At 41.9% G+C, this 26,155-nt stretch overlaps 2 protein-coding genes across 13 annotated transcripts in view; one reads left to right on the top strand and one right to left on the bottom strand.

Moving 5' to 3' along the window:
* The first annotated feature begins 133 nt into the window (after nucleotides 1–133).
* Nucleotides 134–14,437, top strand: ZDHHC23 (zDHHC palmitoyltransferase 23). 11 transcript variants are annotated; one of them, XR_012129200.1, is made up of 7 exons: nucleotides 134–271; nucleotides 800–1,068; nucleotides 3,047–3,757; nucleotides 5,479–5,646; nucleotides 7,447–8,264; nucleotides 9,920–10,001; nucleotides 14,319–14,437. XR_012129200.1 is itself a non-coding variant. In XM_017674956.3 (5 exons), the coding sequence occupies exons 2-5, from the start codon at nucleotides 908–910 to the stop codon at nucleotides 7,712–7,714; spliced, it is 1,308 nt and encodes a 435-aa protein (XP_017530445.1). In that variant the 5' UTR covers nucleotides 134–271; nucleotides 800–907; the 3' UTR covers nucleotides 7,715–13,365. The 11 variants fall into 11 exon arrangements, 5 of the variants coding, with proteins under 5 accessions (XP_017530445.1, XP_036868919.1, XP_073087756.1 ...); XR_012129199.1 differs by having other exon boundaries at nucleotides 14,316–14,431; XR_012129198.1 differs by having other exon boundaries at nucleotides 7,447–10,001.
* Nucleotides 14,438–15,338: 901 nt separating this feature from the next.
* The window catches only part of CCDC191 (coiled-coil domain containing 191), a 101,297-nt gene continuing 90,480 nt past the window's right edge, over nucleotides 15,339–26,155 (bottom strand). For both annotated transcript variants that reach the window (XM_073231647.1, XM_073231648.1), the window contains one exon: nucleotides 15,339–15,525. In XM_073231647.1, coding sequence (XP_073087748.1) covers nucleotides 15,339–15,525 — 187 coding nt within the window. The remainder of the gene's footprint in view (nucleotides 15,526–26,155) is intronic.

Here is a 26,155-nt window from a genome sequence, read left to right as displayed (position 1 = left end):
GGTCGGAGCAGCGGGCGCGCACGTGCCGAGGGGCCGGGATCCCCGGCGCCGGGGGCGGGGCGCCCGGAAGCGCGCGCGGACTTGCCCAGCAGGCTGGGGGCGGGGGGCGTACGCACCGCTGGGGTCGCCGCGGGCTGTGGTCACAGGTGGGCGGCCGCGTGGGCGCAGCTGCGCGGAGCCGGGAGACGCGTCCGCGCCGCCGGGGGAAGCGACCCTTCTCGCCTCCGCCTCGGCCTTCGTGGCTGCAGCCGCACCTCGACCCGGAGCGCAGGTAACTTCCTCGCCAAGGTCATTCTTCGGGCGGGGCTGCGCGCGGGGCCCGCCCACGACCTCACGATTGGCGGGGGCGCGAGAGGCGCGGGACGCGGGAGCTGCGGCCGCTGGTGGGACGGCGACGCCGAGCGCGGCCGGGGCCCCTCTCCGGGTGGTCTCCACGAGCCGGGGTCCCGACCAGCCGCGGCGCGTCCGTCGGCCCCTCGCACACGCTTCCCTCCGCTCGCAGCCCCGAGGGTGAGTTGCCCCCGCGCCGGGCTTCGGGCAGGACCGCGCGGTCGTCTGCAGGCGCACCCGGAGGTGCACCCGCAGGTGAGGACGGACGTCCGCGCGCCGGCTGTCCCGCGCCGCGCGGTCGGCTGGCGCCTTGGGAGCGGCCGGCCCGGACGGCGTCTGCCCTGGCCGGGAGGGGGCTGTGCAGGTGCAGGCGGCGCCACGCCCCGGCAGCTCCCGTCCGGAAGCCGAGCCAGAAAAGCCTGATGAGGACGGGACCCCTTCCCCCCTCTTCTCATTTCTGGTTTCTCAGGCGGTGGCTGTTTATAGAGGCGTGGATATTGATACAAGATGTGAGTCGTGTTATTTCCACCTTTACCTTCTGAGGGCTTCTCACGCCTCACGGTGACAGGTGGCGATCATGACACCGAAGGGCGGTATGAAGCCAGTGAAGAAAAACAAAGCGGACGAACCTGAATTGGAGCCCCTGTGCTGCTGCGAGTACGTAGATCGAAACGGGGAGAAGAACCACGTGGCTGCTTGCCTGTGCGACTGCCAGGATCTCGACGAAGGGTGTGAGAGGTGAGCGCGGCGCGGCTCCCGGTGCTGACCCCGCTGGCGCTTTTGAGAACTGCCATGGGTACTTTCAGCTTAACCATCAAGAACCCACAGTTTAGCCATCCAGAATCAAGAATTTGTTCTTGAGTCTACCTCCAAGGATCTAAAATTTAAGAGTTTTCTTCTGTGTCACGTGTGAGGATTTTACAAAGACTCCGTAGAGCACGACTGTTGAGCTCAGTTTAGTAGGACAGTATTATTTTTCATTTAAAGGGAGGTGAATGGAGAGAGCAGGCGGATAAAGGGATAGTGCAAGTTAAATGTAGAAGGAAAGGAAATGAAAGCCAGCAGAATCTGTAGGTTTAAAATGAATGCATTAGTACTAGAAAGTTCCTACATTCCCTGTGGTCTCAGTATTTAGAGATGCATCCCTGGACTACACCTAATCACAGAGGGTTCTGAGGATTGAAAGATCATTTTCCTGGTGTTGAAAGTGGTCTCACCCCTTGTTTCTGGGGAGGAAGTCCAGCCAGAAGGCCTGTCCCTCCCTTGGACTGTCTGTTTTGAGCGTGAGCAATACTGTCTTGATTGATGATACTGTATTTAGCTTTTATTTTCATCATCATCCCGAGTATTGGAAATCAGCATCCAAAAAGGTACATTACCAGAAAAATTTTATACCAAACAGTAATAACCTGGTTTTTATCCATTTTCTAAATAAATATGTATGTAAAAATTGTCATATGGAAAACATAATATAGGAAGAATAAGGATGTTGGAAAGGCTTCTCCCATTAATAAGCACATCAGTGTAAAAAAACATCACAGTTGCAGATTTCTGACTTCCAGCTTGATGTGTTAATCTAGCAGTGAAAAGTAGTCTTGGGGACCTCTGTGGTCTGGTGCCAACTGTGACTTCTGAAGATTCCAGAGCCCCTTGTAACTCTTCCTTGACAGTGTCTAGTCTTTTTTCTACAGGTGTCTTTAAAATAGCTTCTTAGGCTCAGACTAAAGTTCATCCTGAGAAAATGGCATACTCTGCACTAAAAACGGAGAGGTGGTGCTGTCTCCATAACCCCCAGGCCCCAGCTCCTCCATGAACCCAACTCTTCCTCCTGGCCCCTGAGACCTGGGCTGTTCCTGAGCTCTCTCCCCTGCTCTCCAAACTCTTCTCTGGAGACAGGCTCCCAGTAGTGCCATTGTCCTGCTGCTTCGTATGACTCCCACGTAGCGATCTTCCCCTTACTTCCAAGTTCTAGCCTTTTAAAATTGTCTGTCTACAAAGTTATCATTTCCTTAAACTGTGCCTTCCATCTAGCCTAAGTGTGGAAAAAGTCAACAAATACCATGTGTCTGGGAAGCTCAGTCAATTGACTCATACTAGTTTGATCTGCACCCTTCCTTAGGCAGCCCTCCGCCCCTGTGAGCCTGGTTGGCATCCTGGGCCCAGGGCAGCTTTGTGCTGCACACATGTCTCTCCCTCCTCCTCTCCCTTAGCAATGCTGGCCAGCTGTCAAGATTGAGTGGAGCTCCCACCTTCTGCACAAAGACCCTTTTAATGACCCCACCCAGGAGTGGACCTCTGCTCTGAGTGCTCCTCACCGCCTTTGACCATAATAGTTTATTGGATGATTTTGCTGCTTTGGCTACTTGTCTAATAGTTCTTGAAATCCCATGTTGTCCTCACAACTAGATTGTGGATATTTTTGAGAATCTAGTCTGTATACCCATCTTAGTCTAAATAGTACTTGTCTGGAATGTGTATTTGTATGTATTTGTTTTATAATGAAATAGTTTTACCTGTTCAATTTCTAAATATTTTCTTCTCGTTTGTATTAAAAGATGGCCTGTGAACCTGAAGAGCTGTGTTAAGTAGTGAGGGAGTGGAGTACTTGGCTCTTGGCCTCTCAACGGTTTTCTTGCTATGTGGCCTCCAATACTCAGTGGTTTCTAAGTCAGCAAACCCACAAGTCATGACCTTCCTTTGTGTTCTTTCTGAATAGGTGGGTTACATGTAAGTCTGTGCAGCCGGAGACTTGTGAAAGAATCATGGACACCATCTCTGATCGCCTCCGAATTCCTTGGCTTAGGGGAGCCAAAAAAGTTAACATTAGCATCCTCCCCCCACTCATCCTGCTGCCCGTCTTCCTCCGCGTGGCTTCCTGGCACTTCCTGCTGGGGGCGGTGGTCCTGACCTCCCTCCCTGTGCTGGCTCTGTGGTACTACTACCTCACTCACAGAAGGAAGGAGCAGACTCTGTTTTTCTTGAGCCTTGGACTGTTCTCTCTGGGCTACATGTACTATGTGTTCTTGCAGGAAGTGGTCCCCAAAGGGCGTGTGGGGCCTGCCCAGCTGGCTCTCCTTACCTGCGGGTTATTTCTGATACTCTTAGCCTTGTACAGAGCCAAGAAGAATCCAGGCTACCTCAGAAGTGCAGCCAGCAGTGACAAGTCTCAAAGCAGCAGCCAAACCGAATGCCCGAGCAGCGAAGGGCAGGAGAAGACCAAAGGGTTCCCCAGTGCGGAAGCCCTGGGCAGCCTCAGCAACCGCGCTCTGAAGGCTGAGCTTCAGGGCTCTCCTAAGACGCTGGCTGGAAGCCCCACCAGGGCGAAGGACGACTGGTGCGCCAAGTGCCAGCTGGTGCGACCGGCCCGCGCGTGGCACTGCCGGATATGTGGCATCTGTGTGAAGAGAATGGATCATCACTGTGTCTGGTATGTCAGGAAAATGTGGAAGGTTGCGAAGTATACATTCACATGAGACTAGCCGTGTTTGATTTTCTTGTCCTTTGTGCCATCCTAAAATGTCTCTCCTCCCCAGCTTTACACCTTGTAGATATTTGCAGGCTGTTAGGGTGTTCCCAGTTAGTCATCAGTTTTTTGAGTTTCCCGAATTTAGGTCCTTCAGTCATTTCCTGAAGGTTTTTTTTTTCCTGCTAGTTTGCTATTCTGTTTTGAGCTGCCCCTCATTTATCTTCTCTTATCTAAAAGAGAGGTATCTACAGTTGAATGATCTTTTAAGAAAGAATTTATTAGAGTCAGTTTAGGCCTATTTCCCTGGGCTTTACCTTTTGAACACAGAGTTCAGAAAGCGTTCCTGTATTTTTAGGTGACTCTGTCCTCTCACCCTACATCCTTAATCATTTTGATGCTGTCAGTGGTTTTTAGTCTACATTATTGAGTTAAGGCCCTTCCAGATAACTCCCTATTTATTTGTGGAGAGATGGACAGTTTTTGTACTTGCCAGCTGACCAGTGACAAATGAGGACATAGAAGGCCCATAAGATACAAAATGCAACTTCTAAAGATAATGTTAAAGCTTTGCTGAGTAATCTAACCTAAACGGGGTTTAGTTAACTCAGGTGTGAATGCCCTAAGGAGCAAGTTTGCAACAGTATTGCTCCTAAGGCAATTGTGACCAGTGAATTAGCCGTTTAGACCTAGGATCCTGGTTATGTAGCATCCCTCCCTTTCAGAAGGGACATAGGGGAGGGTGCAGGTGCAGAAAGGCCAAGAGGGCCTTGGAATGGACCTCAAGTATAGGGCTCAAGCAGAGGGACAGCTCTTTTGTCTTTGCGAGTAAATAGGTATTTTCATTTTTAGATTTTCCCCGTCTGTGTCTTTGTCATTTATTCATGTGTGTGTACGTGTATGTGTGTGTGTATGTGGTGGCCCATTTACACGTGTGGTTTGTGCAGGGCCTCACAGCCTTTCCTGAATGATCCCTGCCCATGGGGCATCCCTTTGTGTGGAGGGCAGAGGAGGTGCCGGTGTATTCTGCCTTGCAAGTGGCTGTGACACAGGATTCCTTTTACCTGACAAGTAGTCTGCTGTTACCAAGTTGGCCTCCACTCCACACACTTTCTAACCCTTTGGGGTCTTTATATTAATATCTTATTTAATATACAATTTCCCATACTGTGTAAATTCTTCCCACTTATCATTTTTAACTTTTCGTGACTCTGATACCACCCTTTCCTTATCATGGTGGTTACAATATTAACTCTCTTCGTAGATGGGTAACAGACATCACTTATTACTCTTCAGAAAGATTTGTAAGTTGGATTTTGCTCTTTACTTAGTCTTTCCTTAAACTAATGACATGATTACACTTTGGAAAGAGCAGAGAATGTAAGACTGCATACATCTCTCAAAGGACATGTTTTTAATTCGCTAAAATTGAAAAATAGAACTTTTTAGTAGCTGAAATTCCCATTTTCCCTGTTGTAAAAGCTTTCTTGTTTATTACAGGAGTTATGTAGAGAACATTTCTTTATCGCAATGTGGTTGATGTACAATATTAGTTTCAGATGTACAATGTAGTGACCATCAATTATCTGCATTACCAAGTGAGCACCACGGTAAGTCTAGCTACCATCTGTATTGAGAACTTGTTAAAACATGTCTGCTTTTTTTCCCCCCCATGCTGTTTTGAGGATAAATAGCTGTGTTGGAGAATCAAATCATCAAGCATTTATACTTGCCCTTTCGATCTTCTTGTTCACCTCGGTGTACGGGATAACGCTGACCTTGGACACCATTTGTAGAGATAGAAGCGTCTTCACAGCACTCTTCTATTGTCCTGGAGTTTATGCAAATGACAGGTGAGGTGTGGGCGCCACGGCACAGAGGCCTACGGAGGAGGGCAGATGGGCGTAGCCACTAACGTCAGGGATGATTTGCTACTAGGTTAGGAGTTCTCAACCAAAACATAGGGGGATCCCTGAAATGCTCAACGAAGTGGCTAGGTGCATATTTCTAGGGTGATGGCCAAAGGATCGTGGGTCCTTAAAAAGTGAGGAATCAGTACTCTTACAAGTAGGTCCAGACTTACTCAGGGACTTCCCAGACCGCGTGACCACGTGCATGCCCATGGTCTTGGTGGTGAAACTATAACAGTGGACTAGCAGTCCCAGTGGTATGGACGTGGTCTGTGTTGTGGTATCAGGGACTCCTCACTTTATTATGGCTTTCTGGTGCTTTTTACCCCAATATTAACTGCTTCTAACCCTTTGGTGGTCAGTTCACAAATCTCTCTAACCTTTCTTTTCTTTTTAAACTTCATTGGTTTTTCTTGTTTCACTTTTTTAAAATCCCCACTCGTGATTACTGTGGGATCTAGGTCAGAGTTTCCTTCTGCATTGTTAGGTTGGGGCCCATTTGTATACTGTGACGCTCTCCAGGCTTTGTCGGAAGCTGGGTGTTTCCGCCTGGTCCCCAGTCCCTGCCCTGAATACCATGGGCTCTCTCTGCCCATTGTCCCTCTCTACCTGTATCCTCTGCCGTGGGTGCTCTGTGGTCCCTGTGGTCCCCAGTCTGAGTCAGGAGCTTGGTGCCCATGGTCCTTTTCTTCTCTCCTTGTTTCAGAAGGGCTCCTCCTCTGTCCCCATAATGCCTGTGTGCAGTGTGCTGGTGTTTGTTTTTGTTAGTCTCAGGACAGGTCTGCCCGTTGCCATTACGAATCTAAACATTTGTGGACGTTATTAGAACAGATTGGTCCTCCTGCTCAGGGTGAGTTCCTCTTCTCTGTTGAGAGGCCTAGGAGGCTGTGAAATTCTTCAGGACCGGTGGGGTTGGTGACCGTCTCAGTGCAGAGGTCCCTTGCCATTGATCCTTACCACCCCAAACAGGGCCCTGGTTTTCCTCATCTTTATGGAAAACCTCCTCTTTATGAGGAGTCAGTCATCTCTGAGGTGCCTGACGGCTTACTGAAGATTCTGAATGGGCCTATTTCCAGTCAGTTCTTCGTCTGCAGATGTTTGAGTGAAAACAGTCAGTTGGCAGACATGAACCAGCAGCCTTTCCTCAGAGTCTTAGGAGCGAGCTGAAAGGAGCCGTCTTGCCCTGTGTGATTCTGTTGGGCTTTAAGAAGCTGAGTCTGAAATGGGATGGTGCACCTACAGATGTTACAGGTAAAAGACCTGTAGTGTTGGGAGCGGTCCTCTTACTTGTGTTCATCAGCATTGTATGAAGACAGTGGAAATTAATAACATCAGCAGTGTTTCTGGGTTCCCACCCACACCTTCCTTGAGGACGTTTATAGCAAACTCATGGCGCCTTCATTTTCTCCTGAGTTAGGAACAATTTAGGAATAATTCAATTCAACAAACAGATTTTGATAGGCACCGTGTTGGGGATACAAGATGCATAAAACAGTCCTTGCTATTATGGCACAACAGACTAGGAGAAGAGGCACTAAGAATTACAAAATAAAACAGGATGTGCTAATAGTCATAAGTTAAGCAGGTGGTGTTCTAAAGATAGAAAAGTATCTTCTAGTTGGGATAACTGGGGAAGGTGCTCCAGTGCTTGGTGAAACATAGTACATGTGTAAACTGTTAGAATGGGACAGCCTTTTAATGTGAAGAAACCAGCAGTCCTGACCCACCCTCTTCCCCTCCCAGCTCGGCCCTGTCCTTCACCTGCGTGTGGTACTCTGTGATCATCACAGCGGGCATGGCCTACATCTTCCTGATCCAGCTGATAAACATCAGTTACAACATCACCGAGAGGGAAGTCCAGCAGGCCCTTCGGCAGAAGACAGGGCGCAGGCTCCTCTGCGGGCTCATCGTGGACACAGGCCAGTACAATAGGGGCTTCCTGCGGAACTGGCACCAGTTCTCCACCCTGGGCACCCGCCCATTCCAGCACCCTGCTGAGGACATTGTCTGAAGTGCCTTCTGGACGGCTCCTCCCTCTGCTCCCTGCACTGTATACATCAGTGTCCACGCGGGATGTTCGTTCTTATCCCCGGGTTCTTAAAGGCACTGTAGGGCCATGCTCAGGTTTAGACACTGGACTGGGAAGAAATTGATTTTCCTGACTTCACAATTTAAGAGATTTTTATATTGGAGCAGTAAAATTAGAGCCATTCCTTTCCAGTCTCCTTGTTAACTAAATCACAAGAACTTGAAAAGGATGTACATTGCTATTGCACAAATTCATAGAAGCAGTTTCTGTCCGTTAGAATGGGGGAGCTGTGGATTTGAATAGTGTCTAGTCCCTCCTTCCATTTCTAATAGCCATGTGACCCTTAGTCGAGTCACTTCCCGAGTCTCAGGTTCGTCTGTGAAGTGGGGTACCCTGTGCCTGCTCTGTTTGCCTTCCAGAGCAGCCGTGAGCGTCCTGTGAAGGAGGAGGTCTGCGGAAGGCACGGAGGCACTGGAGTACCAGAGAGGGAGGAAGTACTACTAGGACAATCCTAAGACTGAGAACAGCTTGTGTAGGTTGGAATATTGAAGCCAGTTTTATTGGAGTAACATCAGTTTTCAGCATTTGAGAGTGAAAAAAGATGCTCAAGTACCATGGTGTACAATTGTAGGACTTTGCCGGTCTGAAGTGTTAGACATCACCTGCTCCAACAGGGCAGAAGACAACCAGATGGGTTTATGCTATCATCTGATCTTGAAAAGACAGTTGATAACAGTTACCACAGTAACTATGATGTATATTGGTCCATGAGTTTAAATGGTGAGGTCTTAGATTTATCTTATTTCTTACATACTTACTCTGGATTTACTCTGAATAACTCCATAGGCATCAATCTTGTTTCCCTCCTTCCATGTTATACCTAGTAAGGTGCTAGCGCCCTTGTGACAATGGCTGGAAGGGCACAGATACTCCTATGGGGAACACTTTACTCTCTTTCCTGGGTAGGGTAGCTGGCTCCTATCATGGGCTTGATTTTTTTTTTTTATTCATGTAAGTAATTCAAAATACTGTCAGTTACAGCACTAAGTTGCATAAACCATTCTGGCATAAACTCTTTGAGGGGTTGATTGACGCCTTCCCACTTTACTTGCACATTACTTTTCATTTACCTTTCCCTAGATAAAAGTATCTCACTAGGAGAGAAAAAACATGGTATATGGAGTTTCTACTAATTAATGTGTTACTCTTCTTCCCTAGCTCTTCCTAAAATTAGTTGTTTCTTTGATCATATTTCAAAACTGAAAATGTAAATATATAGAATGAGTCTATTCTGCCATAGAATTAAGATGAAGCAACTTCGGTTAACAAGAAAGCCCTCTTGAAATATCTGGTTTGGGACATGCACTTTTTTGCACTCCCAAGGATAATTCATGAGCCCTTCAATTTGCCTTGGTTTATAGCCTCTTTTGGGAGAATATTGCCAGCTTTTTCAGTCTTTTTCTGCATGCTGCAGTATAAAAGAGGTTTGTAAATGTTGAGAGTGAATATTGCTACTTCCTACAACTCCATCTACCCTCTGCAGCTAGCACCATCCCTAATCCTGCCATTAATTGAGGCTGCTCGTCGTTGCTCTCCTCAGAGACGGAACGTTTAATAAACGATAGACTCCGTATGCCACTGGGAAGAGCCAAAGAGCAAGTCTGGGGATGTTATTGAGTCTGGTTCCTACCGTGATGCCCTCTCTGTGGCCCAGAGGTGTGCATTCATCTGGGATTAATGTTGGATCTGTATAGCCAATTCCTTTCCGTATAGGTTTGAAATGAGGAAAAGTAATAATGTCAGGGACATCACGTGGCCAGACATCTCTAGCTGTAGTTTTTTTGTAGTTTTGGTATCATTAATCTACAATTACTTGAATAACATGTTTACTAGACTACCCCCATCACCAAGTCCCCCCCACATACCCCATTACAGTCACTGTCCATTAGTGCAGTAAGATGCTATCGAATCACTACTTGTTTTCTCTGTGTTGTACAGCCTTCCCCGTGCCCCCCCCCACACATTATGTCTGCTAATAGTAATGCCCCTTTTTTCCCCCCTTATCCCTCCCTTCCCACCCATCCTCCCCAGTCCCTTTCCCTTTGGTAACTTAGTCCATTCTTGGGGTTCTGTGATTCTGCTGCTGTTTTGTTCCTTCAGTTTTTTCTTTGTTCTTATACTCCACAGATGAGTGAAATCATTTGATACTTGTCTTTTTCCACCTGGCTTATTTCACTGAGCTCCAGCTCCATCCATGTTGTTGCAAATGGTAGGATTTGTTTTCTTCTTATGGGTGAATAATATTCCATTGTGTATATGTACCACATCTTCTTTATCCATCCATCTATTGATGGACACTTAGGTTGCTTCCATTTCTTGGCTATTGTAAATAGTGCTACAATAAACATAGGGGTGCATATGTCTTTTTCAAACCGGGGTGCTGCATTCTTAGGGTAAATTCCTAGGAGTAGAATGGTATTTCTATTTTGAATTTTTTGAGGAACTTCCATACTGCTTTCCACAACAGTTGAACTAATTTACATTCCCACCAGCAATGTAGGAGGGTTCCCCTTTCTCCACATCCTTGCCAACATTTGTTCTTGTTTGTCTTTTGGATGCTGACCATCCTTACTGGTGTGAGGTGGTACCTCATTGTGGTTTTAATTTGCATTTCTCTGATGATTTGCGATGTGGAGCATCTTTTCATGTGTCTGTTGGCCATCTGAATTTCTTCTTTGGAGAACTGTCTGTTCAGATGCTGTGCCCATTTTTTAATTGGATTATTTGCTTTTTGTTTGTTGAGGTGTGTGAGCTCTTTATATATTTTAGATACCAACCCTTTTTTGGATCTGTCATTTATGAATATATTCTCCCATACTGTAGGATGCCTTTTTGTTCTATTGATGGTGTCCTTTGCTATACAGAAGCTTTTCAGCTTGATATAGTCCCACTTGTTCATTTTTGCTTTTGTTTCCCTTGCCTGGGGAGATATGTTCATGAAGAAGTTGCTCATGTTTATGTCCAAGAGATTTTTGCCTGTGTTTTTTTCTAAGAGTTTTATGGTTTCATAACTTACATTCAGGTCTTTGATTCATTTTGAATTTACTTTTGTGTATGAGGTTAGACAATGATCCAGTTTCATTCTCTTACATGTAGCTGTCCAGTTTTGCCAACACCAGCTGTTGAAGAGGCTGTTATTTGTCCATTGTATGTCCATTGCTCCTTTATCATATATTAATTGATCATATATGTTTGGGTTAATATCTGGACTCTATTTGTAGCTGTAGTCTCTTGAATGCCACATGTATAGCCAACTCTGTCTACCCACTGATAATAAAATACATAGAAATGTTATATGGTCAATAATTTTAGCCTCTTGCCAAATCTTTAACAACAGTCCAAATATGTGGCAAGGACCAGTCCTGTGGGAGAATTCGGGATGATTGCCACCTTTCTAACAACACACCATTGACAGGGTTCCTGGCATGGGGCAACTCAGTTCCCTCACTTAGATAAGGACTCCTTGTCTCTTCTGGCGTATCAGAATTGAGATGCTTGCTTTAAGTTCTTTGAGAACTTCATGATTGGCAGTTTACAAAAGAAAGCTCAAACCTTTGAAAATCTGGGTGGGTTTTTCTTTTAGAGGAGAAGCCTGTTTGCAGCAAATAAGGGGCTGTCTGTGAGCAGTGTTTCTGTTAGCTCTGGATATCCTTGGTCTGTACTCTTGGACTCTTAAACATTTTTATGATCTGGACTTATTTGAAGGATTTTTGTTCCTTTAAAGGGCAAGGGCTCTGTGAATGAATGAGTCCCAAGAGAAACGTTTGGTGGTGGTGGCCATGGGGAAGTGTCTTGTAGACCTATAAGCCAGCAGTCTTTTGGTCATAGGAGCAAACCTCCCTCCCCATCATAATTCCAAACAGTGGGTCCCCTTCTTCCCCCCGTCCTCAAGCTCTGTTAACAGACATACTGGTTGTGGAGCTCTCTAAGTGCTCTGGTCTATTCTCACCACTTACGTTACTGTCATGCAATTGTTGGGCTATTCTGGGGAAGAGAAATGGATGCACTTGGATTCAAGGGAGAGACAGTCAAGGATCAGGATTGCATGAAAGAAAGGGAAAAATCCTTCAGTATTTAAAATGTTTCTTAGGATACCCAAAGAGTACTTTGTGGCGGTAGCTGGGCCCACCTGAAACAAACTGACCACTAACAACACCTTTTTCGGTGGGTTTCCCCGATGCTGCTTACATCAAGCCTTAAGTGTGTTTTAGGGACCTTGTGCTGCTCATCTCTCCTCAGCCACCCATGTGTGTTAAGGATACTGTAAATCTTTTGCTATTCCAGTAGTGTTTTTCTTTTGTGAATGAAATAATTGCTGTCTTCCATTGTACCATCTGCCTAGCAGAGACTGCTACAAACTTTCTCTTATGCAGCTGTCCTTGGTACTTGTAATATTTTAGCAAGAGAAAATTTTCTATACTAGAATCTTCCACTGCCAGAAAACACAATGCCAGTTAAGGTTCTCTGTTAATACTGACTATCTGCTGAATAGACTATGTTGCCTTTGGATAGGACATGAGCTTTTTATTATAAAATTAATATAGGCAAAAATATGATCTCTGGAAGCACAGTTTTAACCAGGATGTTTAAAAATTAAATGCTTTGTAAGGTTTAAAGGTCTCTTAAACTAGTGAAGTCATAAGGTTTATATGACTTAATTTCATTTTAGCTGTATTTTGGTACCCTGCATTTTAAAAAGGAGAATTTCTTCAAACAAGCAATGAATGAGACTTTTCTGAGGCACTTACTTGGAATCTGGTTTTCTCATCAGCAGCTTGAAAAATGTGCCACCTTATATTCAACTTTGCAGAGGTGATGCAGGGGAGAATGAGGGCTATGTTCAACTTAACACTGAATAAAATTCAGTATGTTCTTGTGGATGTTTGCCGTGATTAATATTAACTTCTAGCAAAATCAGCTAAATTTAATACTGTAGCTGATGGACAGTTATCCTCACCTCAAGCACACTGTTTCCCTGTAGTAGCAGCAGCCCAAAGACTGAGTAGTTAATGGAGACAAATTTCTTAAGGTTGTGGCTATTTCCAGGTTAGGCTTGTGACTTATGACTACTTTAGCCTTCCCAGTGGCACCTTTCACTTCTGAAAAACTCATACTTAAAAGGCAAAGCTTTAAAACCAGAGCTAGTATATTCTAGTTATTGATGCAATATTTCTTCCCATGGTGCCACTCCATGTCACTGACCTTGCAAGCTCAACTTGTGATCCTGTGGTCTGGGCGATTGGCTGTTTTTGAGTTGTTGGGGCTTTCAAGCCTTTTCATATGATTACATTTGTGGATCTGATGTTAGATTAAAGGAAACTTAGGAATATTTATTTAATACTGAATTTAGTATTTAATGTAACTGGCCCAGCAGCATTTAAGGGGATTTCTGAAGCCAACTCTGGAGGCTATGGGCTAGACATTTTGCACTGTTTTTATACCTGTATGCATATCACCTCAGATTCAGACACAGGCCTTTTAAATGGAGACTTCAAAAATTACTGCCATTTATGTAATGTACTGTGACCGAGTTGCTTAAATGGAAAATAAAGTGCTTTCTTTCAGGAAAATAATTGGTGTTTCTTGCTATGGCTCCTGAACTCTTGCTCTAAGAAAAGCCTGCATTATAGCTGGGCTGCCGCCTCTTTGACTACCTAGATGTTCCAATCCTGTGGACCTAAACTGTCCCTCACTCTAAACTGTCACTTTCCTGGTGGTTACTTTGCTAGTTTTGTAGCATCTGGGCATTTTGTTAGTAGTTACATATCACATCATATGTTTGGGATAGTCCAGCAAGAAACTTAGATCACTTACTAAGTTATTTACCTATTTCTTTAGAAGGTTCTATAAGTAAAAATTGCTCGCTGACCCAGTCAGAATATGGGCTGCTAAAGACTCAGTTTTTAATTGATGCTTGAGGTGAAATAAAAATAAAACATAAGAGAGAAAACTTAGGGTTTATGGGATTTATTTAGGTCCCTGGCATGTTTACTTAAGGGATACACCCTTCCTTATCTATAGGCTTGGCATGAAAATAAAATTGGAGTTTGATTTCTGGGCACTATTATTAGCCAATATTCTATAACTGCTATAGGTAAGTATAAACAGTGATCTAGATGGAAAGAGATTTAAATATTTAGTCCCATTTTCTTACTGGGCATTAGTGTTAAGAGAGTTGTTAGGTGACAACTGTATAATATTAAAGGAAAAACTGTGGGACAGGAACATTGTGGAAATAAGTTCAGTTTCGTATTTAAGTAAATCATCACACATCTATAGAAAAAGGATGTCATTTTGCAGGTAGGGTAGCTGGATAACCTTTCTAGGAAGTAAGAGACAATAACAATTTATTGAACAACAAACAATTTTATTTCACCAACTCATTTCTAACTCACCAAATAATAGTAGTTACCTCAGGGCTGCAAAGAATTTACTTGCTTTACTGTGTGCATTTATCTACTACTTGAATTTGTTGTTATACAAATTATAATTTATATTTTGTAATGAAACAATTTTTTTCTAGCAGGTAATACTCTCAGACAGTTCCACAGAAGGGAGCATTTTGGCAGTCTTTATGGTCTTTAGCACCTTAAAGATTAAAACTCTTCGAATTCAAGGTAGTATGTTCATGTATGGACCAAACTGAGCTGAGGACTGGAAGACAGAACAAATGTATAATTTTGAAGCGGCAACTGGGAGCACGGACAGATATTTTAACGAATTGCTCTGGTAAGTGCCTCTGAGGGTCATGAGCTTTTGGAATTCCCTTCCTGCTTATTGGGGTGCACTGAAGAAGTATCTTTGGTGCCCCAGTTTCTGTGAAGTTTAGATATGCCAGTACACTTTGCAGTGTGAAACAGAGTACCTTTTGATAAGTGGTTTTCTGTCAGAGTGGGCAAAAAGGGATGGGGTCTGGCAGAATGCCTGTTGCTAATGCTATGATATTAGATGACCAATCACCTGTGACTCCTTTTCTAAGTACTCATTACTTTTAATTTCTATTTAATTAAAATTGTATTTGTCCACAACTCAACATTAAGCTGTAAGGACACATTTTCCTTCACAGGCTCAGGCAAGCAAACACCTGTCCTCTGTTAAAGTTTACGATGCTCTTACTATGCTGATGGACAGTGACTGCAATGGGGTGGGGGGGGGACTTGATAATATGGGTGAATGTAGTAACCACAATGGTTTTCATGTGAAACCTTTATTGTATATCAGTGATACCTTAATTAAAAAAAAATACATTCAGCTGAAAAAAAAAAAGTTTATGATGCTAAAATCTGTAAGATACATTTGAACAGTTGAGCTCTAGATTGTTCCTTTGGATGACCCCACTGTGATAAGTGCTTTAGTGAACTGATTAGCAATCCAACAAAAGTCAAAGAGGGAAATACAAATTCCCCTAATAATTCCTTTGATCCCTGAAGTATCTGAGAGAACATAAAACAGGTCTATGCACGTGTCTGGGTGGGGGAGGTAACACCGGTACGGCCCATTCTAGGCAGTGCACTGGTTCGTGGCCACTGGCACACCAAGGACCCCTCTACATGATGGTCAAGGAGCTAATCGCTGGTGCAAGTAAGGGTCGTGGTGCTGGGGACATCTGGAAGTCGGGGAGGATTTCTGCTACCTTCCGACGGAGCTGCTCTCGCCGTTCTTCTTTTACTCTTTCCTCTTTCGTCAATTTTGTAAACTTCTTCCATGTCTGAAATGTGATCCAGAGAATCTTCCTTTAAGGATAAAAAAGAAGAAAAGGAAAACAGTAAGAAAGTTGTCTTCCCGTCTGAAGTACATTAAAACTAAGAACAATCTTTATGTGAAAAAAAAAGTTACATAAAAGGTAAGGAAGTCACAATTAGAATTCAGACAGTGTGAAATGCTGTGAAGAAAATAAAGCAAGAGGATGGAATGACTGATGGGTTTTGTTTTCCATCAAAGGTCTCACTGAAGCAGAGCACCCAGTGACTTCTGAGGCTGCAGGCCATGAGACTCTCCTCTGGTGGTTTGATGACAGCCTGCACCTTGGGCCCAAGACGGGACCAGCAGACCGTGGGCTCCAGCAGCCAAAGCCTGCAAGGTAAGGATGCTGGAAAAGTGTGGGCAGCGTGTGCTGCAGTTACAGGCATGGAGGCCTCAGTATTTAGACATTGTATGTGGTTACAAAGCCCACTGATGCCCTCACCTCCAATAATACACCATAGTGCTGATTTTTTGTAAGGAAGAGAATACCCTGATGCCAAGTTCTGGAAACATGGCTCTGGAGGGCACGTTGGAGCAAGGTCAGCTGTCATAGGAAGGCACGTGCTGGCGTTTCAGGACAGCACAGCTACAGCTATGCGTGGGGCATGTAATGGTAAGCCAGATAATGTCTGCCCACGGAGGGAGATACCCTGGGGAACAGATCGCTTTCATACACTGAGGGGCTCTGGTGGTGGCAAGAGGCCTGCCTGGTTTCGTGGCGAGGAGCATCAGAAGTTACTGAAAGAGCTAATGTCTGAACTGAATTTTTGTCAGGAAAAGAAAGGCTTTCCTAGAAGAGGACACATCTTGAGTTAAGGCAGAGAGGCAAGAATAGCATGGTGTGTGTAAGGAATTAAAAGCAGAGTTACGTTGTTTAAATGAAAGTGTGGAGCAGCTAGGTTTATATTTCCACGTCTAGAGGCACAGATGGGATTTATTCTGGCTTCTTGACCATCTGATGAAAACCTAGAGATGTATCGCTGGCCCCATTAGTTTTATGGCTGATGGTTATTTGACATTTCTGATACTGCCAATTTTTGTTGGTGGAGGTAAAGTTAAAAACAAGGCTTCAAGGAGTGAAGTCGCTTCACTTGCTTTCTCCTTTGGTCCACCTACTCCACCATTTACAGCATCCTGGCTTCTCTGGCCCCTCCCAGTCCTCGACCCCATCTCCCCCATCTCCCCCATCTTACCGGCTGTTTACACCTTTCTCCAGGCTACCCTCCCACTTTTTGACATTGACATTTTAGCCCCTCCTCTTCTACTCTGAGATGCTCTGCCCGCTGGAGGAACTCTTCCTAGATCATCTTTGTCTGCGTTTGTCTTTACTGCCTCTGAACTCCTAAAGCACATGGTCTCAGTCACTGGTTTGACACTTGCTTATATATATGAACTGTTGTTTTTTACTGAATAATGAGAGCCAGGTACCGTGTTGTTAGTTATATTTTATGCTTGGCAAATATGTATTGATAATTTACATGTAGATGTATTATGTAGTTGATATGACGTAAGTCACCAAGGTAAGATTTGTTAACCTGAGGTCCACAAACTCCTTGACATTTTGTGTAACATGTATGATGTGTATATATATATGTATTCTCTGGGGTGTAGGTCTGTGACTTTCATTACTACCTCAAAGGGATCTGTGACTCCAAAATGGTTAAGAACTACAGTACTGAGGCAAAATAAAAAATATAAGAAGTGCTGGTTCAGCTGAGAAGAACTGGACAAGCATTAGCTGAGCTCTAATTGCAGAATTATGTAATAACTACACATAATGAGAGATTAGGATTGGTTGACATCTCATAGTCTGCCATGTATAAAATACCAAATTTATGAAAGTATAAACTTACATGTATTTATAAATTATAGATATCTAAAAGTAATATAGGTACATAAAATTAAACCTCACTTTATTATTAGGAATCATATTTCTCTGTGTTATAGCAGTTTAAAGATCAGGCTAAGATTAATAGATGTCACTTCCCTTTCGCCTACAACTTTTCTATATACTATATTCTTTCACTCATATAAAAATTGAATAAGAATTTTTAATATCAATCTTTAAATGTTAAAGTTCCTTTTAAAAGACCCATGACTTTATTTTTTAAATCAAAAGTAAATGAAACATTGTCACTAATTTTTTCACCTATTTCACCCATTCCCCACCATCCCCTTTGGCAACAGTCTGTTCTCTATGTCTGTGAATCTGTTTTTGTTTTGTTTGGCTGTCTTTTTTAGATTCTGCATGTAAGTGAAACCATATTGTATTTGTCTTTCTCTGATTTTTTTCACTTCGTGTAATACCCTTTAGGCCCATGTTGTCACAAATGGCAAGATCTCATTCTTTTTTAAGGCTGAGTAATATTCCAACACACATACACACACACACACACACACACACTACATTTTTTGTATCCATTTATCTGTCAGTGTACATTCAGGTTGCTTCCATATTTTGGCTGCTGTAAATAATGCGATAAGCATAGGAGTACGTATATCTTTTCATATTAGTGATTTTGTTTTCTCTGAATAAAATCTCAGTAGTCAAATTATTGGGTCGTATGGTATTTCTGTTTTTAGTTTTTTGAGAAACCTTCATACTACTTTCCATAGTGGCTCTACCAATTTGCAGTCCTGCCAGCAATGTACAAGAGTTCCCTTTTCTCCACATCCTTGCCAGCATTTACTGTTTATCTTGATGTTAGCCACTATGGCTGGTATGAGGTGATATCTCATAGTGGCTTTGATTTGTATTTCCCTGATGATTAGTGATGTTGAACATCTTTTCATGTGTCTTGGCCATCTGTATGTCATCTTTGGAAAAATGAATATTCATTTCCTTTGCCCATTTAAAATCAGTTATTTAGTTTCTTTTAGTGTTAGTTGTGTGAGTTCTTTATATATTTTGGATATTAGTCTGTTATCAGATAACATCATTTGCAAATATATTCTCCCATATAGTAAGCTGCCTTTTTGTTTTGTTTATGGTTTCCTTTGCAGAGAAGAAGGTTTTTAATTTGATGTATTCCTATTTGTTTTTGTTTCCCTTGCCTGGGAAGGCATATCCAGAAAACAACTCCTAGTGTCCATGTTCCAAGAGTGTACTGCCTATATTTCTTCTAGGGGTCTTAATCCATTTTGAGTTTATTTTTCTATATGATGTAAGACACTGATCCAGTTGCATTCTTTAACATGTAGCTGGCTAGTTTTCCTAACCCCATTTATTGAAGAGATTCTTTTCCCCATTGTATATTCTTGCCTCCTTTGTCATGTATGAATTGACAATATAGATGTGGGTATATTTCTAGGCCTTTTATTCTGTTCATTGGTCTATGCATCTGTTTTTGTGCCAGTAACATATGGTTTTGATTACTTATAGGTTGAAATCAGGGAGCATAAAACCCCCAAACTTTGTTCTTTCTCAAGGTTGCTTTGTATATTCAGGGTCTTTTGTGGTTCCATTCAAATTTTCGGATTGTTTGCTTTAGTTCACTGAAAAATGCCATTGGTATTTTGATAGGGATCACACTGAATCTGTAGATTGCTTTGGGAAGTGTGGACAGTTTAACAATATTAATTCTTCCTATCCATGAGCACAAAATAGCTTTCCATTTGTTTGTGTCTTATTCAGTTCCTTTCACCAATGTGTTACAGTTTTCAGAGTGCAGGTCTTTCACTTCTTTGGGTAGCTTTGTTCCTAGGTATTTTATTCTATTTGATGCAGTTGTAAATGGGATTGATTTCTTAATTTCTCTTTCTCCTAGTTCATTATTTGTTTATAGAAATGAAACATTTCTGTATATTGATTATGTATTGTGTGACCTTACTGAATTAATTCTGATAGATTTTTGAAGGCATGTTTAGGATTTTCTATATATGGTATCCTGTTTTTCTACAAATAGTAATTTTACTTCTTCCTTACCAAGGTGGATGCTTTTATTTCTTTTCCTTTCCTGTTGCTATGGCTAGGACTTCCAGTACTATGTTGAATAAAAGTGGTGAGAGCATGCATCCTTGTCTTGTTCCTGATCTTAGAGGAAGCTTTCACCTTTTTGTCATTGAGTGTGTTATTTATTGGCTGAGGGTTTGTCATACATCACCTTTATTATGTTGAGCTGTTTCCTCTTTACCCACTTTGTTAAGAGTTTTCATCATGAATAGATGTTAAATGTAAAAATTTTTTAGAATGTATGGAGATCATGTTTTTTATCCCTTAGTTACTGTGATATATCATATTGATTGATTTGTAGATACTGAACCATCCTTGCATCCCTAGATAAATCCCACTTGGTCATGGTGAATGATCCTTTCAATGTATTTTTTTTAATTAAGGTATCATTGATATACACTCTTATGAAGATTTCTCAAGAAACACAAGGTGGTTATTAAATTCACCCTTATTATCAAGTCCCCCCCCCACCGATACCCCATTGCAGTCACTGTCCATCAGTGCAGTAAGATGCCACAGATTCCCTATTTGTGTTCTCTGAGCTACACTGTCTTTCCCATGACCCCACATACACCAGGGGCACTAGTCATGATATCCCATGATCCCCTTCTCCCTCCCTCCCACACCCCTCCCCTTTGGTAACCACTATTCCCTTCTTGGAGTCTGTGAGTCTGCTGCTCTTTTGTTCCTTTGGTTTTGCTTCGTTGTTACACTCAACAAATGAGGGAAATCATTTGGTATTTGTTTTTCTCTGCCTGACTTATTTCACTGAGCATAATACCCTCTAGCTCCATCCATGTTGTTGCAAATGGTAGGATTTGTTTCTTTCTTATGACTGAATAATATTCCATTGTGTATATGTACCACATCTTGTACCACATCTCTTTTATCCATTCATTTACTGATGGACACTTAGGTTGCTTCCATCTCTTGGCTATTGTAAACATTGCTGTGATACACATAGGGGTGCACATGTCCATTTGAGTCTGAGAAGTTGTTTTCTTTGGGTAAATTCCTAGGAGTGGGATTCTGGGGTCAAATGATATTTCTATTTTGAGTTTTTTGAGGAACCTCCATACTGCTGTCCACAATGGTTGAACCTTATTTTACATTCCCACCAGCAGCGTAGGAGGGTTTGCCTTTCTCCACATCCTTGCCAACATTTGTTGTTTGTCTTTTGGTTGTTGGTCATCCTAACTGATGTGAGGTGATACCTCATTGTGGTTTTAATTTGCATTTCTCTGATGATGAGCGATGTGGAGCATCTTCTCATGTGCCTGTTGGCCATCTGAATTTCTTTTTGGAGAACTGTCTGTTCATATCCTCCACCCATTTTTTAATAGGGCTATTTGCTTTTTGGGTGTTGAGGAGTATGAGTTCTTTATATATTTTGGGTGTTAACACCTTGTCGGATACGTCATTTACAAATATATTCTCCCATACTGTGAGATGCTTTTTTGTTCTGATGGTGTGTTTTGCTGTACAAAAGCTTTTTAGCTTGATGTAGTTCCATTTGTTCATTTTTTATTTTGTTTTCCTTGTCCAAGGAGATGAGTTCAGGAAAAAATTGCTCATGTTTATACTCAAGAGATTTTTGCCTATGTTTTCTTCTATGAGTTTTATGGTCTTTGATCCATTTTGAGTTTACTTTTGTGTATGGGGTTAGATAATAATCCAGTTTCATTCTCTTGCATGTAGCTGTCCAGTTTTGCCAACATCAGTTGTTGAAGAGGCTGTCATTTCCTCACTGTATGTCCATGGCTCCTCTTTCATATATTAATTGACCATACATACTTGGGTTTATATCTGGGCTCCCTAGTCTGTGCCATTGGTCTATGGATCTGTTTTCTCCAGGTGTATGCAATCTGGTACAGCCTTTCCTGTTACTCTTTTAGGATTAGTTGTATTAACTATATTTTTGTTTTATATGTGCTTTTGGGAGGAGTTCTCTGTCTCACCTCTCACACTGCCATCTTTAATCCCCTGTCCCTTTTAATTTATTTTTGAATTTGGTTTGCTAATACTGAGTTGACAACTTTTGTATCTATTCATCAGAGATAACTGGTCTGTAATTTTCTTTTTTTTGTGGTATCTTTGTCTTGTTTTAGTATCAAGGTGATGCTGGCCTTACAGTATAAATCTGGAAGTTTTCCTTCCTCTTCAGTGAGGATAGGTATTAACTCTTCTTTAACTGTTTGGTAGAGTTCTCCTGTGAAGCCACTTTTGTTTGTTGGGAGTTTTTTAATGACCACTTCAGTTTTGTTAATAGTAATTGGTCTGTTCAGATTTTTTATTTCTTCCTGGTACAGTCTTAGAAGATTGCATGTTTCTAGGAACTTACCCGTTTCTTCTAGGTTGTCCAGTTTGTTGGCATATGAATTTTCATAGTAATCTCTTATAATCATTTGTATTCTGTGGTAACAGTTGTAACTTCTCTTTAATTTCTGATTTGAGTCCTGCTTTTTTCTTGATAAGTCTAGCTAATGGTTCATGAATTTTCTTTATCTTTTCAAAGAACCTACTCTTAGTTTCATTGATCTTTTGTATTGTGTTTTTAGGATCTATTTCATTTATTTCCACTCTGGTCTTTACTGTTTCTTTTCTTCTTTTAACTTTGGGCTTTGTTTGAGAGTCTTTTTATTCCTTGAGGTATGCCTGTGTTGCTATAAACTTCATTTTTGCTGCATCTCAAAGATTTTGCATTGTTGTGTTTCTATTTTTATTATTCTCTTAGTTATATTTAAAAATTTTTTCTTGGGCCCATTGGGATTTTTCTAGCATGGCTGTTCAGCTTTCACGTTTGTTTTTTTACCAGTTTTTTCCTTTTAATTGATTTCTAGTTTTATACCACTGTGTTTTGAAAAGATACTTGGTATGAGTTCAATCTTAATTTTATTTAGACTTTTTGTGGGCATAATGTGACCCTGGAGAGTATTCTGTGTGCACTTCAAAAAAATTGGGTATTCTGCTGGTATTTGATATAATGTTCTGTATGCATCTGGCCCATTTGTTAAAATGTAACATTCAAAGCCATTGTTTTCTTAATGATTTTTGTCTGGATGATATATCCATTGATATGAATGGGATGTACAAGTCCCCCAATACTATTGTATTATTATCAATTTCTTCCTTTGTTTAATACTTGCTTTATACATTTAGCTGCTTTCTTCAGGTGCACAGATATTTACAATTGTTATAACTTCTTGCCGGATTGAACCTGTTATATAATATCCTGTCTCTTGTTACCGTCTTTGTTTTAAAGTCTATTTTGTCTGATATAAATACTACTACTCCATTTTTTTTTTTTTCTGTTTGCATGGAGTATCCTTTTCCATCCCTTCAGTTTTAGTCTGTGTGTATCTAGGTCTGAAGTGAGTCTTTTGTTGGAAGCATATAGATAGTCTTGTCTTTTTATCCATTCAGTCAATTTATGGCTTTTGATTGGAGCATTTAGTCCAGTTACATTTAAGGCAATTATTGATAGGTATGTACTTATTGCCATTTTGTTAAATGTATTCTGGTTGTTTTTGTCATTTGCTGATCCTTCTTCTCTTGCTCTCTTCCTTTGTACATGATGATTTTTTTGACTGTTACGGTTGGATTCCCTGTTTTTTTGTGTGGTTTTGGTTTGTGGTTTATATATGTTGTCTTATGTATATAGCAGTCTGTGTTAAACTGATGGTTACTTAAGTTTGAACGCAATCTAACAACTCCATTTTTACTCCTTTACTTCCATGTTTCATGTATGTTTTCTTTTATACCTTTTTATTTAGTGATTCCCTTAACTAATTTTTAGAAGTGAAAGATTTTACTACTTTTGTCTTTTAACATTCCTCCTAGCTTTTAAATGATTTATACTGCCTTTGCTATGTGTTTTCTTTTACCAGTGGAAATTTTTATTTTCATAATTTTCTTGCTTCTAGTTACGGCCTTTCTCTTCCTCTTAAAGAAGTCTCTCACATATCTTGTAAGGCTGGTATACTGGTGATGAACTCCTTTAATTTGTGTTTATCTGGGAAGCCCTTTATTGCTCTTTCAATTCTGAATGATAACCTTGCCAGGTAGAATATTCTTGGTTGTAGGTTTTTTCCATTCAGCACTTTGTGTCGTGCCATTCCTTTCTGGCCTGTAGTTTCTGCTGAAAAATAAGCTGATACCCTTATGGGGTTTTCCTTGTAAGTTTAACTTGTGCTCTTCTTTTGTTGCTTTAAGATTCTTTCTTTGTCTTTGATCTTTAACATTTTAATTACTCTGTGTCTTGGTCTGGAACACTTTGTGTTCATCTTGTTCAGGATTCTTTGTGACTCCTGGACCTGGATGTCTTATTTTCTTCCACAAGTTAGGGAAGTTTTCAGCTATTATTTCTTCAAATTCAGTTTTCTACCCCCTTTCTCTCTCTTCTCCTTCTGGGACTTCTATAGTGTGTGTTAGGATGTTTGATGTCCCAGAGCTCCCTTATCCTATGCTCATTTGATTCTTTTTCCTTTCTGCTGTTCAGCTTGAGTGCTTTCCATTACTCTGTCTTCCAGATTGCTTATCCATTTTTCTACAGCCTCTAATTTGCTGTTGATTCCTTCTGGTATATTTTTCATTTATTTTATTCTTCACTTCTGATTGGTTCTTTTTTATGTTTTCTGTGTCTTTGTCAAAGTTCTCACTGAGTTCATCCATTCTTCTCTCAAGTCTGGTGAACATCTTTATAACTTACCTTAAATTCTTTATGAGGTAGATTGCTTAACTCTGGTTATTTTTCTGAAGTTTTTGTCTTTTTTTGTTTGTTTGTTTCAAGCATATTCAGTCTCCTCTATTTTGTTTCTATAGGTTAGGTGAAAGGGCTACCTCTCCCAATCTTAAAGGAGTGGCTTGTGTAGGAATGTCCCCTGGCTAGACTGTGTGTGCCTGGTGTTTTTGGCTGGCTGGCTGAAGGCTGGGTGGGTGTGGGCTGGGATGTTCCAGTGCTAAATTTCCCAGGACATGGGCCAGGGGTTTCCCTAACAGGTGCCAGCCAGGACTGCACTTGTAGGTGGCTAGGGGCAAAGGAGTTTAGTCCAGGGTTCTCCTGTGTGGGCACTGGCCAGTGTCACACAGAAGGGCAGCCAGAGGTAGACTGGTGCAGTGTGCAGGTCTCCCAGGTGGGCACCAGTGGGGGCCCCACTAATGGGGCAGCTGGGGATGGAGGGAACATGGGTAACATAAATCAACGTGGGAGTCACGTTAGTACCACCTTGGTGGGACTGCTAGATCTCAGGCAGGTGTATGGGTGCAGGTTGGACCCAAGAGACCACCTAGGTTAAATCTGGAGCTGGTGTGTACACTCTGACCTTGCTCCCACCTGCATTATCAATACATAGGGAGAAGATAAACAGTGGTGTTTGCCAGCATCTCCTGTCCTGGAGAGAGTTCTAGTAGTTTTCCCACCATTAGGTGTGGGCTTTAGTTCTGAAAATTCCTTTCTTTCACCTCTAGTGTGGCTGGTATTTAAACTGCTTTAAATCTTGGCTCCTTCCTGTGACCCATGGCAAGAGAATCTATACTCAGGTCCGTCAGTGATATTCCTCCTCAGTACAGGGTCGAGTTGGGGGTGGGGCTCCCTCCATTACCATGTCTCCATCTCTTCTCCTGTTTATGTGGTCTTTTTGTCCCTCATTGTGCAGAAGGTGCTCAGTCAGGCCTTAGTTCTCCCTCAGGATGAACTGCCCCACATGTAGCTACAGATTTGAGGTCTATGTGGAAGAGATGGGTTCAGGTTCTTTCCAGGCCACCATCCTGTACTCACCTCCCATTATCCGTATCCTCATTTTAGAGAAAAGGAAGGGGGAGGCTTCAAAAGATTATTTGTCCAGGGTCACTAAGACATTGAGTCCTAAACCTCAAACTTTAAAGCCCAAGCACCTGTTCAAAGGCAGGTTCTCTGAGACTTTTACTCACTGCCTATTTCTTTTATTTTATATAAAATTAAAATCAACTTGCTTGTATTTTCCCAGCCAACCAAGTTCAGTGAGCTTTAAGTTAAACAAGGACAAGTAGGTCTTGCTGGTGGTGGGCACTCTAATGGCAACAGATAGGTACACTTTCTTAAAAAGCAGATGTACACACATAAATGAAAACAAAGCAACCAAAAATGAATGTGAGTGAGAAAAGGGTGCCTCTACACCTACACAACTATCTTCCCACCTTAGAACTGGAAGGCATATGCCTACCCCATCACCAAAAAAAAGGAAAAATCATTTGTTTACTCTCAAAGGGAAGTGTATGATGAAATTTAGAATATTTACTTTCAAGTTGCTGTAAATTAGGGAACAGAAAAGTCTTAATTTTTGGAATACCTTATTCCCCGAGGATGCTGGATTAAGTAAGAAACACCACTGTATTATAAATATTAGTATGGCATACACTCTGATTCCACTCACATAGAGTTCCAGACCAGGCAAAACTAAACTATTGCCTTGAAGCTTGTACACTTAGGAGGTAAAAGTAAACAGAAAAAAAAAAGTAAAAAAGGAGTAACTGTCATCATAAAAGTCAGGAGAGTAGTTTCCCTGCAGGAGGGAGGGGCAAGGCTTGTGATTGGAAAGGAGCCTATAGGGACTTCTAGGAACCAACAGTGTCCTACTTCTTGACTTCAGTGGTAGTGACATGGCTGTCTGAAATAATTCATTAAGTTGTTT

The sequence above is a fragment of the Manis javanica genome, chromosome 3 (assembly GCF_040802235.1).
Source record: "Manis javanica isolate MJ-LG chromosome 3, MJ_LKY, whole genome shotgun sequence".
Classification (NCBI taxonomy): domain Eukaryota; kingdom Metazoa; phylum Chordata; class Mammalia; order Pholidota; family Manidae; genus Manis; species Manis javanica.
The sequence above is the reverse complement of the archived record's forward strand: the minus strand, read 5'-3'. Positions and strand labels throughout refer to the sequence as shown.